A 22,786-nucleotide genomic window follows, 5' to 3' on the forward strand; every position below is an offset into this window, starting at 1 on the left:
TATTTTCTTTTCTTCCTTGGGAACCCACCGAGGAATTCATGTGTTTTTTTAAAAAAAGCAACGTTCTACCACTTAGCTATAGCCCAGTCTCAAAAGCAGTTTTGTAAAGTCTTTTTAAGAAAGGCCATTTTAATGAAAGTCCAACTCACAAGCAAGAAGTCATTTTCACTTAGGAATTTACTAATATTACATGTAAACTTACCCTAAAAAGCACCATCTTTCAGAACAGTCCAACTTTTCAATTAACGTAAGCTTATTTCAGGTTTTCCTAGTTAGTACTGGCTTCTCTAACAATTTTCCTCACATATACAGGACTTTATGATACATGAAAGCAGCTGCACAGAGAATATACTTTGATTGAGGCATGGTCTAGCTCTGTACTCCTGGCTGACCTGATACTATGGAAGCCGGGTTGCCTGCAGTCTCCCAAGTACTGAGAAAACAAGTGTGTGCCACTGTGCCCAGCTTAAGTTTCTTCTCTTGAAAAGAAATATGTAAGGACACAATCTTTGACTGGTACCATGTATTTCAAAGTGACTATCAAGATCAGTATTCTCATGGGCTAAAATTTAAAAAGTCATTTACTGATTTTTTTAAAAAGATTTATTTATTTATTAGATATACAACATTCCTTCTATGTATACTTGCATGTCAGAAGAGGGCACCAGATCTCATTAGAGATGGCTGTGAGCCATCATGTGGTTGCTGGGAATTGAACTCAGAACCTCTGGAAGAGCAGTCAGTGCTCTTAACCTCTGAGCCATCTCTCCAGCCCCTGATTTTTTTACAGTAAAAAAAAAAAAGTATTTTAAAAAATAAAGAAACAAAGATCTCGCTCTATTCCTTAGAATGACCTCATATTGGTAGACTTAACAATCCTTCCTGCCTTTGCCTCCTAAATAGGTGGAATTACAGGTGTGTCTGGATGTGTATTTTGATTTGTCTTCTGCATTCCTGGCTGACCTGTCCTGGATAGGTAGTCCAGGTTAGCATCAAATTCTCAGCAATCATTCTGCTTCAGCTTCTCTAGTATTGGAATTATAGGTATGTGTCACCAAGGCAAGGAAGCCAGTTAGTTTTTAATAGGAATCACAAATAACAAATCATAATTGTACTTCAACAACAAAAACAAACACATGACAACACAGCATGTTTTGGTTGTTAAATCAACCCAAAATTGATCTTGCTTAGCTTTACTTTTGGAGTCTCCTGCCTAAGTCAGTTCTATTAACTCAATCTGTTTTCTCAAACTATGGCTTCAGTAACAGACAACTATGTAGAAGTCTACTTAAAAAACTGTTCTAACATGCTGAGTAGAAATGAGAGATGGCTCAGTGGGTTAAGAGCACTGGCAGTTCTTCCAGAGGACCTGGGTTCAATTCCCAGCACCTACACAGCAGCTCACAACTGTCTGTAACTTCTGTTCCAGGGGATATGATACCTTCATACCAATGCACATAAAATAAAGTTAAATAAATGATTTTTTAAAAAAAGAAATGGCATTTAAGCCAGGCAATGGTGATGCACACCTTTAATCCCAGTACTCAAGAGGCAGAGGCAGAGGCAGGCAGATTTCTGAGTTTGAGGCTAGCCTGATCTACAGAGAGAGTTCCAGAACAGCTAGGGCTACCTGTTACAAAAACTGAAGGAAAAAAAAACACCCAAAAAAACAATACCAAACAAAACAAAACAAAGTCATTCGCTGGGCAGTGGTGGTGCACGCCTTTAATCCCAGCACTCAGGAGGGCAGAGGCAGGCAGATCTCTGTGAGTTCGAGACCAGCCTGGTCCACAAGAGCTAATTCCAGGACAGGCACCAAAGCTACAGAGAAATCTTGTTTTGAAAAAACAAAACAAAAAAACCCAAAACAAACAAACAAACAAAAAACAAAAAAGAGAGAGAGAAAAGACAATCTTTTTTTTTTTAAAACTTTGTGTCCTATGCAGGTCTAGTAAGATACAATAATTGCAAGGATTTGCATATCTTACTCTGGGTCTCTGTATCTTTGGGAGGTAATCATATCTAGGCAATAGTTCAATATCTGCTTTGAGAGTTTAAGAACAACCATAGTATCTTTCAAAACTTTGGGAGGATAGACTGAAGCTAGGATCTCATTTTTAGTTCTCTGTCTTCTATGGTCCTCCCACTTGGACAGCAAGCTCTTTACGCACAGAGTCATTTGCTCAACCTCTCCAGACCTTACTTGACAAGTTATTGCACTGTAACCCTTGCTAGTCTGCAACTTAATATATAGCCTCAAATTTGCAGCAATCCTCCTGCCTGAGCCTCCCAAGTCATGGGATTATAGGTTTGTGCTACAGGACAAGATCACATGCATTTCTTTATATTTGCCTATTCTTCCAGAATATATATTTTAAAAGTAACTAAATTGTTGAAATTTGAAATTATAAAATTTTTAAGAAACTTCAAATATAGAAAACCAACCAGATTAAATGGATGTTGGCATTTTAATTGGGGTTTTGTTTGCTTCTCCTTTTGTTCTGGGTGGTTCTGGGGCTGTAATTTTTAGTACAGTTCTTTTATCTCTTTAATCCATATACTTATGTTGCCAGGTTGTTTTGTTTGTTTGTTTTGAGACAGGGTTTCTTTGTGTAGCTCTGACTGTTCTGGAACTCACAGATCTGCCCTGAGTGCTGAGATTAAAGGTGTGTACCACCAGCACCACCCAGAGCTGTTGACAGGTTTTTTTTTAAAAAAAAAAATTTATATATGATACACCTAATATGTAATTTTAAACTCTTTAGTTTTTGTTTTTCAAGATAGGGATTCTTTGTGTAGCCCTGGCTGTCTTCAAACTCACAAAGATCCACTTGCTTCTTCTCCTGAGGGCTGGGATTGAAGGCCCCACTGCATGGTGTTAAAATTTTAATGTAGGCATAAAAATCTGAAAAATAAATAGGCTATTATGAGAGTACTAGTAAGCCAAGAAATTAGTTTGGATTCCATGAGCCATACATTATGTCATTGCTACCATGGTAAGACAGCAGCTAGACAAGCATGGCTATATTCCAGTAAAGCTGTACATATCTGAACAGATGGTTAGTCCATGGGGTGGATTTGATCATCCCTGCTTTAGATTACAATGTTCAATTAAGTTCTGCTATTGATGAAACAAACTAAGGTTGGATCAGTAACAATTATGTCACTCACATTTTGTTCACAAAGAAGTTTTAGATCATCTCTCTGAGGGGAACTCCCCACACCCCACTGTGTCTCTAAGTCATCAATCTGGCTTGGTGGATGGTGCATTATTGGACGGACATCACCAGCAGCAGTTGGATCTACAGTCAGTTCTTTCACCCTATAAATATGTAAGTTATTTAAAATTATGAAAGGATCATGCAGAGATACACGAAAATACCAACCTATTCAATACAAAAACAATTTAACGTAGTAAGATTGATGATGTCACTTTGTAGGTCAAATTTATCTGAACTCTGAATTTGTTTATTTATTTAACTTTATACTTACTTCTTCAAGTGTAATTATTACTCATAATCAAGGAAATGTAGCAAAGTATACAAATTAAATATTTCAAAGAAATATACTATAACTGCAATTAAATTTTATGATAGAAATCAGAGAAGTTTACAGCCTATGAAGATTTGGCAGCCATACTACTCAGCTACCTAAGTAGGAAATGATTTTATTTTACTTACTGAGAGAAGGTCTCACTATGTATCCCTGATTGGTCTGGGAACTCAATGCTCAGATCAGGATGATCTGCTTGCTTCTACCTCCCAAGTGCTGGGATTAAAGGCTTGTGCACCAAGACCAGCCAGTCATTTTTAATCTCTAATGCCTAAAGATTCTAAGAATCATACCTTTTGTCATGTTTAAAAACTATAAATCTTAAGCTCACACATTTTAAAAAAGGACATACTTTTTGAACCACAAGGATCATTATTTTTTCAGACAAGTACCTTTTAACCACACAATGATAAATATGCAAAAGTGACATCATCTTTTAAAAAACAAAGAAATATGGAGCTTAAATTTTAAATAAATCTTTTAAAGCAAATTAATAAACAACATAAAAATGCAGATCATGCAGTACAACCACCTGCTAAATGAAGTGAAAATGAAAAATGGCTCAGAACAAAGGAAGTAAATGAATATCTATGCGCAGCACAATTCAAAACAAGCTAGACAAAGAAACGAAGCAAGACCTGGTAATCGAAGGAGAAAAGTCGTCATAATCGTAAGAAGGAGAGAGATCAGGGCGACTGCCACTACCCTGGGAGAAGGGAATGTCTGAAGGACTAATTCCAAACTCTTTTACTCTGTAGTACCAAAACAGTGAAAATTAAAAGAGCTCTTGGTAAAGACAGCAATGTACAGTTCAATTTTTGTTTAGAAAATAGTATCAGCATAGTTGAGTATATTTTAGAACATTATTTCATAAATAGGTTTCCAAACATGTTTTATTGATCCTTAGCTCAAAAAAACTCCTAAATCTTTCTAGTTTTCACCTCCCTTTTCTCACCAATCTTCCTAGAAACTTCAAGGTCCCATGCTTTAACTATATGACCCACTCAATCAAATCATTAAAACCCTCAAATCTAATCATTAAAACCTACCAGATTTAATGGATGTTGGCATTTTTGTCAATGAATCAACACTGTATGTGTGTGTATGTATCTGTGTGTCAAACACACATATGTACATGCATGTAGATGTCAAAAGTGCAATGTCTTCCTCAATTTTGTCTCCACTTTATTTTCTGAGTCCAGGTCTTTTAACTAAGCATTTGGCTAGACTAGTTGGTCAGTTTTCCTCCCCTATGCTAGGCCTTTTTACATACATGCGGGGGGGGGGGGGGGTGGTCGGTCCAATCTCAAGGCTTCATACTTGAGCAGCAACAAGCACTTTGCCATCAGAGCCATTTCCCCAGCCCTGAGTCCTCAATACTTTTGCAGTTCTTCACCAGATATGAAAATGAAATTCTAATGTCTGTTCGTAATGAGTTAAGGTTGACTTACCCAACTAGAATTGTATTAGATGTAAAACCTCCTCCATAACGGAGAAAATAAGACACCCAAGTTTTTGTGGTTGGTGATCATGATTATGAATGTGAGTGGTAAACAGCTTTACTACACAAACTGAAAACCTAAATTCTGAATATGGAAATTAACTTTGTTACTCATATGCCTGTTTCTTATCTGCTTCAGAATATCCTCCTTGAGAAGGACCATTAGCGTCACCCACAAATTATTCTATTACATATCTTCTTGTGCAAGTACATATACCATGTACAGGCATATTTTTTCTAAAATGATACATAAAAAATTTTGAGTTAACGCTTCTGTTTCAATCACTCTAACCTCTTCCTTTACCCAGAGCATATCCTCTACTTCAGGAAACTGCTCCACAGGCATCTAATACAGCTTTTCTTCTGGGAACAACCACGCCCTCATTCTTCTCTCCTCCTCTCTTTCCCCCTGCACCCTGCTTTTTGAGACAAGATCTATCGGAGAACTTGCTGGACAGCTAGTGATGACCTTAATGTCCTGATCCTTCTGCATTCACTTCTGACATGACAGGATTATAGGCAAGTGCCACACACCTGACAGTGTGTGTATCACTTTTATTGATACATATCAATTGATACATACAAAAAAAGTATCAATTTTATTGATAGACTGAATTGGATTTGTTATCTCAATCATTTAACATCAAAATGCATTGTTGCAGACTATCTCTCAACTCCCAGAAAATATTTCTAAAATACAGTGTTTTGATTAAAGTACAGGTTGAAAATAATTTCCAAGTGCTGCGCTCAACATTTTACAAAGATTACTTCTCTCGGTTCTCAAAATTGTCCTTTAGTGCAGGTATGATCATCGATAAGGAAACCAGAGGACATTAAAGCTTTGCTGCCACCAAGCAGTGAGGCAGGTAATAAGCCTACTTTGTCCTAAGAACTAACACTCTTCCATTGATATGCTGACTCTTAAGCAAACACTTCTTTAGCAAATAAACAATCTGCAGGCTGGGGATGTAGGTCAATTATATAGCACTTGTCTAGAATGGTCAAGGCCCTAGTTCAATTTCTAGTATGACAATATGTAATAAAAACCCTACATATTTAGCCAAGCATGGTGGTGTACACCTTTTTTAGCAACTAGGAGGTAGAGACAAGATCAGGAATTTAAGGTCATCCTCATACAGCTGAGAGGCCAGTGGGGGTTAGTATTTTATCACAATACCTCAAACTATTGGTCTAAATAGTCAAAGTCTACAAAAACTTAGGATCACAATCTATATACTAGCTTCATGTTAGCAGAAATCCTTATTACTTGAAGTTTTAAGGCATAGATGAGTTTAATTTTATTAGATATAATTCTAAAATATTTGGGGGGGGGTTCTGTAATAATAATCTACCACAGAAAGTTATTCCCTACCCCTCGATGAATAATTTTGGGGGAAAGCATCTTAAAATGATTTCCAAAAACTCTCACATAATAAAAAAGTAATTCAGGAAATATTAATGTCTGTAGCTAGAAGTTCATAATTCAAACTTAAAAGTTGGACATATTTAAAGCTCTATTATACTTTTAAGTAGCTATCATTGATGTAGGTGGGTATTCTGTATTTCTGTTGCTTTCATTGGTTAAATAAAAGAGACTGCCTTGGCCTTTTAATAGGGCAGAAAATTAGGTGGGCAGAGTAGACAGACAGAATGCTGGAAAGAAGGCAATGAGGCAGACGCCATGATTCTCCGGCCCGAGACAGACATAGGTTAGAATCTTGCCGGTAAGCCACAGTCTCGTAGTGCTACATAGATTATTAAAAGTGGGTTAATCAAGATGTGAGAGTTAGACAATAAGAGGCTAGAACTAATGGGCCAGGCAGTGTTTAAATGAATAGTTTCCGTGTAATTATTTTGGGTAAAGCTAGTTGCGAGCCAGGTGGCAGGAGGCTGCCTGCTGCTCCTTTTACGTATCATATTTTGTATTTTTGTAGATTCCCCCCTCACCCGGCTTCACCCAAGGAATGAGACTAGGACCCAGGGCCTACTTCATGCTTGGCAAATGTGGACACTGAGTAACATACATCCCAAGGACAATTGCCTAGGGCTTCCTAGCAGTGTTGATGACCATTTAAAAATCTCTTCAGGTAAAACAAAAGAAGCACAATACAAACATGAAAAGAATTATCAAAATACAGTTACCTAATGATGCACACAGATGCATTTATAGGTGTGAAGACAATCTTTGAAAAAGTTAAAAAGGACAATAAAATTATTTTAAAGCAATCAGGTAACAATTTGTAACTTGCCAATGGAAGGAACATGTCAGACCTTATAAGGAGGCTGCTTCCTAGACTCCTTTGTTTCACTGAAGAGATTTCTAAATGATGGTAAACATTACAAGAATTAAATGCTTACTTGTTTTTAGGGACTTGAAATTTTTTGATTTATCTATTTATTTTGTTTGCAGTGTTCTGTCTGCATGTGTTCCTGCAGGCCAGAAGAGGGCACCAGATCTCATTACAGATAGTTATGAGCCACCATGTGGTTGCTGAGAATTGAACTCAGGACCTCTGGAAGAACAACAGTGCTCTTAACCTCTGAGCCATCTCTCCAGCCTGGGACTTGAATTTTTAAAAAATTTATTATTATTGTGTATATATGCCCCAGTACATGTGGGGGTCAAGAGGACAATTTGAAGAATGGGTTCTGTCTTTCCACCATGGGAAGGTGGAGGTGGAGGTGGAACTCCGGTCATCAAACTTTTGTGGTATGTGCCTTTACCCATTAGCCATTCCACCTAGCTTGTTTTTAGATACTTTTCTACACAGACGAAGTTCTTATTTTTAAAAAGATGGGAAAGACTCCATTTTGGCTGAAACAAGAAATAATGGGTTTTTGAAGAAAATTAAGACAATCTCCACTCTAGAAGTAGGGTATGAAGAATAATCTGTAAGTTAAAATCGTGAATGTAACATGATAAAACATTTAAAACTTCAAGGGGAGAGATCCAGATGAGTTAAAGGGAAGAGTGTATAAATTTCATCAAAATACTAACATACATGCATCACATTCTCAAATACAAATATCTTTTTAAACTATGTAAACAATCAAATTCAAAACAAGAAGTGTGTGTGCGTGGTGGGGGTGATCTACAAAGCAAACCTGCCATCCTAATCTAAGAGTTCTAAGGACATCTGAAACTATTCATGACTATAAGGTCTCAGTGCATTTTGTCTATATGTAACAACATTATTGATACAAATAATCCATACACAGTACCAGAAAGAACAGTTACCACTGAAATGATATATGCATATGTGCCTGTATAAATATAGTACATCATCAGGAATATTTCTAGCATAGAGCACAATAATTTAAGAAATTAACTCCCTAATTTTCACTTTAGCCTTAATAATACAAGAAATTTCATTACTTAAAAATAGTAAAATATTATGAACCATAATTTGTTGAAATGGAAAAATATTCTAGGATAAAAAGTTCAATGTTAATAAAGATATCAGTCTTACCTAAGTATACAACATATTTCTACTCATTATTTTCTTTTTAACAAAACAATGCTAAATAATGTCTCCTTAACGAAAATATAAAATTTTACTTTGAAAATTTAAGGAGCAAGGGTAATAAATCTGTCCTACTACATTTTCTGTTTCATGAGATCTGTAGGATCTCATGTTGGAGGTCAGAATACTTTAGAACTCGTGGTCCTGCTTTAGTATCATCATACGCTACAACTATAGGCATGTTTCCCCAGCACACAGCAAATCACACTATATACTGCTGGAATACATTAGATTTCAAATTTTAAAATGTAGGAATAACTTTCATACCTATTTGCATATCTTAACGTATTAAGAGTATTTTCACAGGATGCCATTCCTGGAGAGATTGTGGCAATCTATAAAGAAGGTGGGGGGAAGCAAAGATAAAATCATAAATGCTTAAGATAATAATCCTGACAAACAGCTCAATAAGGTCTAATCTTATAATCTACTTTAAAATATTTGTACTGGTATTTGACCTCTAAGATCTACCTACCTAGTACATGCAATCATTATAAAATCCAGTTAAAAATATAAAAGATTTTCTGAAGATACCAGAAAGTCATTAAAAATCCATCACAAAATGAAAGGAAACACTTAGAAAAAGGAACAGACTACTTCTACTACTTTTACTACTAATGATGGAATAGTATTCTGCCACAGACAACACCCTATTAATGCCCCACAAGACCACTGAAGTCTCTCTAGGAACTCTAGTTCCTGGTTAAGAAACTGAAAGGCAGTTTGGGAGTGAAGAAGGTAAACTTCTTCTATTAGAAAGAGAGGAAGACTGAGGGAAAAACTCAAAGTTTATGCACAGCTGCACTAATCTTTGGCTGACCATCTAGCCTTCCGTAAACACAACAAATTGTAAGTAACACAGTGAAGTGCATGAAGAGATATTTGAAAGAACCTTGGAAAAAATTAACAACTGCTCCGATAACAAGTCAACATAAGAAAATCCAAGTTTCTATATTCAGACGTTAGAATTAAAAAGCATTACAGCTGCACTATAATATTTTTCACCAAAATGGCAGGGACCATGTCTTAAATACCACAATCTCTCACAACAGAAGGGTAATTATAATTAGCAAACATCTAAAAATTTCCAAACAATTTTCTATTTATTACTTCAGGATAAAAACAAAACAAACAAAAAAACCCAACTTACCATGCAAGTACGAGAATTTTCACCTATGAATGAATCTCTCAACACCTGAGTGAGTTTACTTGCTCGGAAAGGAGTATGGGGTTTATTTCTACCTAAGGCTCTGATGCACTCCTAAAAAATAAGAAAATGTTTCTTACTAATTGAAGTTTATTACAGAGTCATTTTAAGCAACATTTTATAGAGGTTTCTTGTTAACTTCTAAGAACTACTGAGCTCTGAAAATTCTTTGATAGAACTCAATGACGGTTTTATAAATATTAATTCGAGAAAATGTGTAACAACAAAAACAAACTTTAATTATTCTAAAACAAAAACAAAAACCTGAAAATGTACCCAGTGTCTGAGAGTTTAGGCAACAGGAAAGTTGTAAGAAGTTGAGATTTTAAAATGGAATCCCCAAAGCTACAGCTGCTGTACTGCAATCCTTCCAACTAATTTTCTAGTAAGAGGGAAAATATAATAATCCTTTAAAATAAATTATTTTGGTCCAACACCCCCCCCCCCCAATGCTATTCTGTATTTGTAAGACATGATTTCCACCCTCTCCTGTCCCTTTAGGGTCACCTTGGTGCTTTAAGAGGCTAAGAGCTGCTGGGCACTGGTGGCACCTGCCTTTAATCCCAGCACTCAGGAAGTAGAGGCAAGTGGATCTCTTTTGAGTTCTGGGCAAAGCTGGTCTACAGAAGCTAGTGAGGCTAAAGTTAACAGCAGGGTGAAAGAACTCTCCATCAGACCCAGGGAGGAGACTGTCTGGAGTCACAGACAAGAAAAAACAAAACAAAACATTTCTTAGTTCATTTTCATGGTTGTTTGACCCCCTAAAGAAAGCCTGGATGATTATAGTCCTTTAGAATCTAACTAAGCAGTCTCAACAAAACAAAACATTTCTTAGCTCATTTCCATGGTTGTTTGACGCCCCCTAAAGAAAGCCTGAATGATTATAATCCTTTAGAATCTAACTAAGCAGTCTCAGAATTGGTCTATCAATTCATTTCCTTTGTTTTAAAACAAGAAAATGTATGATAAAACCTGTAACTTCAAATATAACAACTGTGTATGTAAACCTTTGCTTTTACTAGTTTTACAACTGAGTAAGCAGAATTAAAGTCAAAGTTAAGACTTTCACAAATACATTTACCTACCTTGAGTGCTAAAAGGCTTTTATTAATTTCAGCACCTTCAAGCCTTGTTTGCCTGTCTGCACTTGAGGTATCAGCTCCCCTTTCATTCCCAGCCAAATCAATGAGAGAAAATTTGCCATGTAGTTTTCCCTTCCTTCTAAGAATGATCTGAAACACTGCATGACTCCGAGATGAATGTGCATTTGCAGATGTTTGACCAGATGTTCTGTAATGTGATTAAGAACACATTGATACATCAAAACTTTTATGTATATGTTAATCAACATATTTTCACTTAAAATCTTTCCTTTGCTAGTATGCTACACACAGGATCTGAAACAGAAGTATCCCTTTAAGACTTACCTGCAACTGTTGCCTATGTCAATGAGTTTCAGTACATCTTCCACACATTTGACCTCCCGTTCCTGTAATCCTACCACTTGCACCTGCTGTTTTCCATCTTCTAGTACTCTTAATTTTGTTTTCCTATTTAATAGGTCAAATACCTACAGAAAACCATATTCAAATTAGAGACTAGCTTTAAAAAAATCAGATCTAAAAAAGTGAAGCTAAAAATAAAACTATTATTTCCAGAACAATGTTCAACACTGAAAGTTTGAAAAGATGTTTAAAATTCTAAAGACTTCAACTGCTATATTTACAAGCATATAAATCTTGTGGATGTGGAGGTCATAAAACAAAGCAAATATATTGAATGCCACGAAATTGTACACTTAAAAATTGACAACTGTATCACACACAAACACACACATGCACAATTTTACCACATTTCTTTAAAAAAAAAAAGTCTGGGGATTGGAAGACAATTCAGTTGTAAAGTGATTGGCAAGCAAATTCAAGGACCTGAGCTTGATCTCAAATAATCACAGCATTGGGGAAGTGGAGACCCTGGGGCATGATGGCTAGCTAGCCTATACTAACCGACCACCTGTAGGTCACAATGAAAGTCTGTCTCAAAAATACAAGATGGATAGCTCCTAAGAAATAACACATGAGGCTGACAGCTGGCCTCTACATGTATGTATGGTGTAGATGCAGACACCCACCTACACATATGTACTCATATACATGCACTCACATAGCACCCCCATAAACAAAATAAAAATGAAATTTCTCACATACCTTTCCACTATAAATTTCAAAAAATGTTGCATACACTTGAAGTTCTAGTTTCTTATAGTTTGGCTTCTTCAGCATTAAAAAGACATCCCGAGCTTCCAAAAAAAAAAAATTCACACATTAAGTTCGTTAAAATGTAACAAATCTTTCCTATTTTTAGAATTAGCTAATGTTAGGTTAGTATCAATAAAAATAAAATTAAAACATTAATTTGAAAAATAAAGTTATAAAAGAAGCTATTGTCTTTCACATTCAATGAAAGGATGTTACTATTTATTCTTAAAAGGGGCTCAACATGTAGCTCAACTGGTAATGGTTGACTGGCATGCACAAAGCCCAGGGTTCAGTCTACAGCACTGCATGGACCAGGCATACAACACCCTACAATCCAGCATTTAGGTGTGAGAGACAGGAGAACCAGAAATTGAAGGCTATCTTCAGCTACACAGCAAGACTGTGGTCAGCTTGCTGTACATGAGGTGAGCCCCTATCTCAAAACCTGGGGGTGGAGGTATGGGTATAATCCAGTAACAATTAGCCACTGCATAATTTATAGTAATCTAATAGTTTGCCACATTTACAATGACCCAATATATATCAAGATTTTTTTTGTCCCCAAGAGCTTAATCTTATACCTTTTTATGACCTTTCTTTCTTTCCTTCCTTCCTTCCTTCCTTCCTTCCTTCCTTCCTTCCTTCCTTCCTTTCTTTCTTTCTTTCTTTCTTGAGATAGGATCTCAAATAGCCAAGGTTGGCCTTAAACTTGCTATATAGTTTACCATGACTGACCATGACCTCACATTTCTTTTCAACTACTCTGAAAACGCACAGTTGATCTAATATGCTGTGTATATAGCTGGACAATAAAGTCTTATTCAAACACACCCGCATAATATTCAAGAATGTCATCAATTGTGTACACAAAGGACACTTACCTGCTAATGCATAAATTCCCTTAGAACAATCCTGGTTCTTTCCTGAAAAGTCACCACCCATAGTCTACATTTGGAAAAAAATAATAATAGAGATTATTCAGAAAAAGGATGGCATCCAAAGAGTGACAGCTGAGGTTGTACTCTGGCCTCCACATGCACACACCCAGAAGAAATTAAGCCTTTTAATTAAGGTGTAAGAGGGAGACTATAACACCATAGTAGGATACAACTTAAACAATTACTTACATGAGTTTTTCCACTTCCAGTTTGCCCATAAGCAAAGCACGTAGCCATTCCCCTTTCAAATATCGTCTCTACTAGTGGTCTAGCCGTAAACCTTAAAAGGAAAATAAATAAGTATGTCACAGATATCGAAGTTAAACAAGTAACCAAAGTAATACAAGTAATATAAACTGTATTTCATTAACAAAGTACAGCAGGAGTTTAAACAAATCTTTAGTTTCAAAATTTCAAATAGTAAGTTGGTGAAAAAGAACTGTTGCTTTGGATCATGAATTTTAAATCCAAACATTTTTTTAATCAAGAAAAGTAGGAACCATTATAATCAACACATTTTGGGGTTATGTCTATCCCGACATCATTAATCTGTGCTTGGGGATTATATAAACTTCTGCATTCTGCTGGCTATGGAAGTCTTTTCCTTCCAATAATTTGTCAGGATGCTTGAAAAGGTAGTAGCTGTTGGTAAAAGGTCAGGTGAATATGCTGGATGAGGTAAAACTTTGTAGTTCAATTTGTTTAAGTACTCAGTGTTCCTGAGTAACGTGTCAGAAAAAAGAAATGGAAACCCTTCCCTTTGACCTCTGCAAGGTGCAGACAGTGCAGCCTTTGGTGTATCATCTCATCAGCTTCCTGAGCAGCTTCTCAGATGCCATGGTTTTGCTAGGATCCAGAAAGCAGTAGTAGATCATGTTAGCATCAGACCAACAAACTGTGACCCAAGCTTTTCTGGGTCGGAGATTGGATTTGGGTAGTGCAGTGAAGTTTGTCCTTGGATTAACCAGTGAGCTGGGTCTTTACACAAAACCCACTTGACACACAACACAATCAGCTTGAAAAAGGTCCATTGTTTCATAGGATGAGAAAGGTCAAAAGCTCAAAATAATAATTCTTTTCTCGTGTTGTTACTTCATAAGCTTATTATCCGATCAAGCCTTGTCACCTTTCCAATTTGCTTCAAATGCTGGACAGGAACAAAACTGGCTTACATGTGGAGAAGATGTAAATTAACTATAGGACACTGAACTTTGAGTTGACAGTCTTAAAAAATGGCAAAGAAGTATGGCTTGTTTTACTTTTTCAAATATATTAATAAAATTCACTGATATAATTAAAATCAAAAAGTGGGAAGGGATAAGAAATACTTTTTTACTGAGAACAACATTAAATAGTATGCAAAAAAACCCAACAATTAGGCCAAGCAGTGGTGGTGCACACCTTTAACCCAAGCACATGGGGGGCAGAGGCAGGCAAATCTCTTGTGAGTTTGAGGTCAGCCTGGTCTACAGAGTTAGTCCCAGGACAGCCAGGGCTATACAGAGAAACCCTGTCCTAAAAAAAAAAAAAAACCCAAAATAAAACAAAACTAATTAGAACATTTCATACACTGTTGCTAGATTTTTCAATGCCAACTGAAGAAGGCATAGAATAACAAGGGCAGGGAAAAGTTCTAGTCTAATGAAACATTGAATAATAAATCAGAAGAATTACCAGTTCAAAAAATATGTCTTAGTCCATACAGGCAAAATAGTTTATTAAGAGTTCTGTATTACTGAAGTTAAGAAGTATAAATATGCCAGGTGAGTTTGAGGCCAGCCTGGTCTACAGAATGAGTTCAAAGAGAATCAGAGCCATTACACAGAGAAATCCTGTCTTGAAAACAAAACAACAACAACAACAACAACAAACCTAAAAGTATAAATATAGATTTAAGCTCAAAATGTTTATTAAACTTACCATAGATATACTTGAATAAGTTCTTAAAAACTACCATAAAAATCAGATTTATACATTATGAAATGGGAGGGGAAGAAAGAATTGTTTGAAAAAAGCTAAAAGAAATTACTGCTATTATTACAATTCCCATTTAAACAGATATTTCATAACGTATCTATTTAATATTCCAATGTTCAATTTGTAAGATTCTTATTGCTCTAACTTTCTGTTTTCTGGAGATTTTTATAAAATGAGAAAATAAAACACAGCATGCAAATAAATGCAAAGGTATGTCTACATGGAATATGAAGGCAATACTGCAAAAGTCTGATATAATATTAGAAATATGTTTATAAAGTAATATGTCAAAAATCTACATGACAAAAATTTTGTAAAAATATGTGTAAATTTGAATTCTATAAAAGTTGAATGTAAACTAAATTGTATGCACTAAAACAACCATCAACCTTAAAAGATGGTAAAAAAAAATTAAAATGAATGTAAGTAGATTTATAGAACTTTTAAACTTTTATTTGTAAACACACGCTAAGGAAAGATCAAGACTAGTAATTAATGCCTAGCAGGTAGTTCTTTTTTTTTAAGATTTTTTAAAAAATTTATTTATTATGTATATAGTGTTCTGGGCACCAGATCTCATTATAGATGGGTGTGAGTCACCATGTGGCTGCTGGGAATTGAACTCAGGACCTCCAGAACAGCAGTCAGTTTTTTTAACCTCTGGGCCATCTCTCCAGTCCCCTAGCAGGTATATGAAATTTATTAGTACAGGGGTTAAACAGAAAACCTAGTGCCTGTGGAGGACAGAGGTATATGCGCCGGATAACCTGAGACAGATGGCTGTGAGACTCCATATGGATGCTGGAAAATGAACCTAGGTCTTCTAGAGGAGCAGGTAGTGTTCTCGAGGCTGAACCATCTCTCCAACCCTTCTCAGAAACTTACCCATACATGTGTCTAGGATATGTGTAAGCTAGCTATCAACTAGCATAAAAAGCAAATTTTTGGTTTTTGTTTTTTTTGAGACAGGCTCTCTCTATGTAGTCCTGGAGCTCACTATGTAAACCAGGCTGTCCTCTAACTCACAGATAGCCTCCTGCCTCCACCCCAAGTACCACCATGCCCAGGAAAAAAACCAAATCAAACCCAAAAACCAAACCAAAACACATAACTGTTTGAGGTTTTAAAGAGATTACATGATAAAACTCATTGAGTTTATTACATTTTTTTCAGTTTCCCCTAGAGAGCTGTATGAATAACAACAATAAGTCATCAAGGAACTTCCAAGAGTCTAAGAAGAGAATTTTAATTTAAAACAAATTCACTCACCTGTAAACCATTTCATTAGGAGCTGAGTCATCAAAGGCATAATCAAAACGAAACGTTTGATTTTCTAAGTACCTTGTTAAGTCTACTTTTTGTTTGGGCTCATGTACCATCACAACATCTTTACTAGGGATTGTGATTACGTCAAGATCTTTCATTTGGGTTTCTAAAAGAATAAACGAAAAATCAATGTTCAGTAATTTTCACAACATTTGATCTAATGAAAAAAATTTTAAAAAAGATTTGAAATCTTTAAAAAAATGATTTTAATATTGTGTGTGTGAGAACGTATGCACACACTAGGGCATGGTATGAATGTCAAGTCAGAGGAAAATTCAAGGAGCCAGTTCTCTCCCTCCGCCATGTACATCCCAGGGATCAAACTCAAGTCATTAGGATTGGCAATAGACACCTTTACTAAACCATCTCAGTATACTTCTTTTTGTGATAAACTCTCACAACGTAGTCCAGGCTGCCCTGGATCTCAATCTTCCTTTTTCAGGCCCTTGAATGTTGGGATTACAGGAATTATACTACCACGCGTCATTTCTAAATTCTACTCTCTACAAAGCTCATTAAGCATCATACCTTTTTTATTGAGGGGTCGTTTTCTTACACAAACACATATCCTATGTTCATCAATCTAGGAATAAAAACCACATTATTTCATTAGGTATAAAGTGCTATGTAAAACAATAGAAAGTAAACTATGGTTTTTAGAAATTTCTTAACATATATATAACAGTTAAGCTTTAAAAAACAAACTAGCATTTAATAAATTTTAATGGTTGTCAGAAACAATTACTACTAAAATTCTGAGATTTGTGAAAACTTATTTGGTTTTTGATAAGCCATTGCTTAGTAATTAAGGTTTTTAGAAAGTACCACAATCCTTAACATTAAGTTCTTGTTAAGAAGTACCTTCCACGGAACACTCCTGCATTGCTGGTGGGAGTGCAAGCTGGTACAGCCCCTTTGGATATCAGTATGGCAATTTCTCAGAAAATTAGGAAACAACCTTCCTCAAGACCCAGTAATACCACTTTTGGGTATATATCCAAAGGATGCTCAATCGTGCCATAAGGACATGTGCTCAACTATGTTCACAGCAGCTTTGTTCGTCATAGCCAGAACCTGAAAACAACGTAAATGTCCCTCGACCCAAGAATGGATAAGGAAAATATGCTACATTTACACAATGGAGTACTACACAGCAGAAAAAAATAACGGCATTTTGAAATTTGCAGGCAAATGGATGGAGCTGGAAAACAACATTTTGAGTGAGGTAACCGAGATCCAGAAAGACAATTATCACATGTACTCACTCATAAGTGGTTTTTAAACATAAAGCAAAGAAAGCCAGCCTACAAACCATAATCCCAGAGAACCTAGACAACAATGAGACCCAAGAGAGACATACATGGATCTAATCTACATGGGAAGTAGAAAAAGGCAAGATCTCCTGAGTAAATTGGGAACATGGGGACCATGGGAGAGGGTTGGAGGGCAGGAGGCAAGGAGAGGAGCAGAGAAAAATGTAGAACTCAATTAAAAAAAAAAAAAAGAAAAAAGAAAGTACCTTCCACTCATTTCAAGATGTGTTATATACAATAAAAGTAAAAATTGCAATTCTACAAATTGGCATCTTTTCATGTTGATTGTAGATAGCTGCTGGAAGATCATTAACAGGCAAAAAACCAGGATTCTCACATTACTTAACAAAATAACTGGACAATTTTATGAATGACAATTTTTTTAATTATATGCACATATAAGGGCTGGAGGAATAGGTTCATTGGCCTGATGTGTTGCTGAAAACTTTGAGAACCCAAACTGGGTCTGTCCCAAGGACAGATGGGCTTTTAAGCACTGAGCCATCTCTATATGCACATTAACGACAAATCTTTGTATACAATTTTAAAGATAAAGCTTATATTCAATACATACTTTCTTGGAATAAATCATTTTCTGTGATCAGACCTATTTTAGAGTTCTCCAATTTGCCTGGTTTAATTAAAACATGAGCTCAGATGCAACAGGTGAAATGCCTGGCAGTGTAGCAAGGCCTAAAATATATGGGAATATAAGCTTATGAGTAAGACATTTATCTGGACCTCTAACATACTTCCTAACACAAATACTTTTGGTAGTCAAACATTCTAAATATGTTAGGTCAGATGTATTATTTTTCATTTTGCAGCAGGTAATGAAACTACAGAATACTTTTCAGCTCTGGAATTCTGGTCTGTTGTAGCCCCTAAAAACCATTATTACTGCTACAGCCAGAGTAACACGCACTTACAAAGAACAAATTAGTTACAGTAAATTAGAACGGTGGTGGAATATACAGCCCAAACCAAAGTTAAAATAAGTCTGGAACTGAGATCAAAGCCTTTGTGAAGGGCGCTTTATGCGATCCAGTAATGGATACAAGCCGTCAGAAGACAGGGAGGCTTCGCTTGCAAAGAGCAGCTGTGCCGGACCTCTAATATTAAAACTATGGAGGGTGAACAAAAAAGTAGCTGAGCTGTGATTTATCGCACAACATGGGAATTGACCCTCATCAGGAAACACAAAACCATACAGGTAAATACAACATGCAATTAGTCAGTATGAATATTTTTATTTATAATATCACATCTCCAGAGTAATAATTAACAAAGGATCTTACAGGATCAGCTGTTGTTAGAGGTCTGTAATCCAAGCTTCCTCTGAAGTCTCTGATCATACACATAATTTCATAATTTGGATTTGTAGCATCAACATCCTATTAGGAAACAAGATTTGGTACCTATTATACTTAATTACACTGTATGTGCTGCATATAGTTTAGAAACTGCAGTTCAGGCACTGTCATCTGTTAACCAAACCCAAAGTAAAACTATGATGTAATTTCTAACTATGGTACTTTCACATAAATGATTCTGTTAATTTGCATGTATCCTGTGCACTCCAAAGTTTCCTCATTAAAACTATCCTTTAATTACTTTTAAAAAAAATCACTTATAACACATTTGCTCTAACTATGTCAGAAAATATATCAAGGGCAACAGCACTCTAGAACACTGGCAAAGAACTCTAGGAAGGTTGAAACTGGGAAAATGCATTCCACATCCCAACTCAGAACTACTTCATCTAGTGTTTCAATATTAAATGTCAACTTTGCACAAGTCATCATGAGGGTGTTGTTCTTGCAGTCACACACACGAGGCTCCTTCTTTACCTCCCTGTCCATCGTAACTGCTCTTCTCAAAGCACTACTCTTTATTTTTCTCTGCTTATGCCAGTTCTACTGTCAAAACATTTAAGGATTCTTTGAAAAATCTGGTCTGCAGGTGTAAGCATGCTGTTTAGTTACAAATATCTGTCCTATTTTTAAATAGAGCCTTAAATTAAAATATGGATTCATTTCTACTCATCTCTCCTCTTTGTTAACTCTAAAATAACCAAGATGTTAAAAATAAAAAGCAATACAACAAAACTTAAAACACAAAGAAAGATAATTTGTTTGCTTTTTTGTTGTTTGGAGTCAGCGTTTCTTGTAGCTGATCTTTAGCTCTTGTCCTCCTGCCTCTATCTCCCAGGTGATAACAGATATGCCATTACAAGCAGCCCAAAACCAAGATATTTAAAAAGTTAAAAAAATTCAAAGTATTGAATTCTGACAAAAATTTATTTCAAATTCAATATTGACAAAGTTTTGTTTAAATTATGACTAGCAATGGTTAATAGCCTCCCTGTAATGAATAATAAATCACTAATACTCAATATTTTTCCATTCATTTTCAGACTATACTGAAGAACAGATTTTAAAACGGTCACTGAAATTTATCTTCTACTTACCTTTAAAAAAAAAAATCAACTTGTCAGCTCAGAAGCAGAATGTGAAACAAGAATTAAGAGCTCCCCAGGACAGTTCAGTATCATCAAGGACACCCAGGGACACCAGGAGGCATGTCTGGCAAGCATGAGTAAATAAATGCAAATGCAATCTGTGTATTCCTTCTGCTTCCCTGGAGTCAGAGGCTTGGGTAGTCCAGACTGGTTTCCTGAACCTTATTTTAAAATTAGCTATTTTCACTGATATAATCTATCCCTTTCTCTGAAACAAACAAACAAACAAACATTTGAGTTTATGTTACAAACCTGGGCTCTTTTTTCTCTAAGTTCTTGCTGTTGTAATCTCCTTTTCTCTCGTTTTTCTTGCAATTTTTCTACTTCTTTGACACAATTAGATTTTCTACGTGCTAAAAGGAAAAGGATAAACTGAAAAAAGTTTTGTTTTTCTTTTATATAGAAAAACTTTACAGGAATTTTATGACTAATTCAGCACACACATACACACACACAAGTCCACAGTAATGAAGCATGCCAATTATACCTAGGTGAACTTGACTTATGAGCTGCTTTAATAGTAGGAACAGGACACTATACAGATGAGTCAAGAGAAATGACTCAGACACACTGATACATGTCATCTCTTGGTTTAGAATTACAGGCCTTTAAATTAAAAGGATCAATAAGTGTAACTAATTCAAAGCAATTGAGCCATTGTTATAACCTCAAACAAAATGCTATTCTCCGGTATATATATACACTCCCAATTAACAGACTAAAGTACTAAATACAAATTATAATTGGTTAGCAAAAGGAAATCTTTAGCCAAGTTTGTCTTAGATTGCTCACTACTTAAGAACTTGTAATGATGACCAAGAGAGACTACATGTACGCCTAAAATGACTGAATCCTTGATACGTTATTTACATACAAGGAGGTCCAAATTCCTTTTTTGCAGCTTGAACTGGAGATATATCTGAAACACTACCATTCTGTTGTGCAGAAGACGACTGTTCGGGAAGCTGACTAGGCCGTGCGCGTGCTGAACCAACCACTACAAAACAAATTTAATTCAGAACAATATTAAAAGCTAACCACAGTAAAAGGAATAAACATCGCCGTGTCAAATGTGATACATAAATGTTGAACTCATGACAGGCACAATAGCTCATAATCTATAAGCCCAGCACTTGGTAGGTCGAGGCAGGACAATCAATACATATTTGAGGCAAGCCTGGGTAACAGTAAGACCATGCCTCAAAAGTGGATAAATACTGAGTGATGGGGTGGTGGTGTATGCCTTTAATCCCAGCACTCATGAGGCAAAGACAGGTGGATCTCTGTGAGTTTGAGGCCAGCCTGGCCTATAGAGTGAGTTCTAGGACAATAAGGATGTTACATAAAGAAACCCTGTCTTGAAATACCAAAATCAGTAATTTAAATTTAACAAACTGCCAAACTTTTCAAGAAATAGTGTATAAACTAGTAAAAGCAAGCAACTCTATTTAGTAAATCGACACAACTAAAAGACATATTTTTTATATTTTTATAAAATAAAAGTGTATATTTTCAAAGTAATAGTTACATCAGGAAAGAGGAAGGCAGGCAGATATGAGTGTGAAACCAGTATGGCTTCTATAGCAAGTTACAAATAATGGGGAAACAGAGTCAAAAAGGTACAGATTTAACATCCACCAGTGTGATTTTAGCTATAAAACTAGTCTTTTGGTTTTTAGCTAAAAACCAAATCTAAACTGACTTTTAATAATCTTTTTTTTTTTTTTAATGGTAGCTGGAGAGGCAACCGTGGGTGCTGGGAACCGAACTCTTATATTTTTGGTTGTGAGCCTAGCCTTTAACGGCCGAGCCATCTCTCCAGTCCTAATAATCATTTTGAAAAATGCACATGAAACTCACGTCTTAAAATTCCAGAATGCACAGGTATTTCCCAGAGTATATGTTCATTACATATAAATAATATATAAATTATATCATATATTATATGTGCAGTATAAAGGCATTCTCATTTTTAAGAAAATGTACATGATTCAAACACATAGAAAACAAATGTAAAAGTCCTTCCAACCTTTCTTACATTCCGGATTTCATTTTTTGCTCCCCAACATGCAAATCTTCAGTAGAGTAGTTCCCCATTGTAGATGTCATAAAAATGCAAAAAGGAACTTAAAATTAAATACAAACAGAAAGCTAGATGTGGTGATATATGTGTAATGCCAGCACTGGAGGGAATCAAGAAGATCAGGAGCTCAAGATCATTCTTGAGTGCCTATCACATTCAAGACAAACCTGGGCTACAGAGACCCTGTTTCAAACACCCACACACGCACGCACCCACGCATATAGGCTCAGAAAATTTACCAAAAATACAAGGTCTCCAAAAATTTGGAAGGTGGTAAGGAAAAGACTGTCTCCTCTCTACTTCTAATTTCCTCTCTGGCCCATCTTGTACTACATCCATGCTCACAGAGACATACAACTGTACAGTAGTTCTGAACTGCTGAGCAGCAGAAACAAGTTACTTTTGTCTCTGTGTCCTGGATCAGAATGTATAAAACTTGAAGCCAACTGTAATTTATGTCCATTCAAATTTTCTCTTCCCAACTCTAAAGTTAACCTTTAAACTTTTTGGAAGCCTCTTAGTCAGAAAATTATGACCAAACCAATGATAATGAAATCCATCCGTGTGACACCATCATCCATTGGAC

General features: G+C 35.9%; 1 protein-coding gene and 1 long non-coding RNA gene across 6 annotated transcripts in view; one reads left to right on the top strand and one right to left on the bottom strand.

Moving 5' to 3' along the window:
* The window catches only part of Kif2a (kinesin family member 2A), a 59,194-nt gene that overhangs the window by 3,290 nt on the left and 33,118 nt on the right, over nt 1–22,786 (bottom strand). The window contains exons 5-18 of one of the 5 annotated variants that reach the window (XM_085676738.2): nt 21,049–21,114; nt 20,370–20,470; nt 18,895–18,990; nt 16,812–16,866; nt 16,227–16,389; nt 13,170–13,260; nt 12,924–12,987; nt 11,992–12,083; nt 11,212–11,354; nt 10,870–11,074; nt 9,728–9,838; nt 8,845–8,912; nt 4,191–4,304; nt 3,172–3,322 (exon numbers count right to left, since the gene is read on the bottom strand). In XM_085676738.2, coding sequence (XP_085532864.1) covers nt 3,172–3,322; nt 4,191–4,304; nt 8,845–8,912; nt 9,728–9,838; nt 10,870–11,074; nt 11,212–11,354; nt 11,992–12,083; nt 12,924–12,987; nt 13,170–13,260; nt 16,227–16,389; nt 16,812–16,866; nt 18,895–18,990; nt 20,370–20,470; nt 21,049–21,114 — 1,520 coding nt within the window. Of the gene's footprint in view, nt 1–3,171; nt 3,323–4,190; nt 4,305–8,844; nt 8,913–9,727; nt 9,839–10,869; nt 11,075–11,211; nt 11,355–11,991; nt 12,084–12,923; nt 12,988–13,169; nt 13,261–16,226; nt 16,390–16,811; nt 16,867–18,894; nt 18,991–20,369; nt 20,471–20,991; nt 21,115–22,786 lie in introns of all 5 variants that reach the window. The other 4 variants (XM_085676737.2, XM_085676740.2, XM_085676741.2 and 1 more) reach the window with 4 other exon arrangements.
* LOC148119673 (uncharacterized) lies at nt 4,303–10,856 on the top strand. Its single transcript, XR_015734987.1, has 2 exons — nt 4,303–5,919; nt 7,464–10,856. It is a non-coding gene; the product is annotated as an uncharacterized LOC148119673 (long non-coding RNA).

Source organism: Myodes glareolus, chromosome 15 (genome assembly GCF_982192425.1).
Source record: "Myodes glareolus chromosome 15, mMyoGla1.1, whole genome shotgun sequence".
NCBI lineage: Eukaryota > Metazoa > Chordata > Mammalia > Rodentia > Cricetidae > Myodes > Myodes glareolus.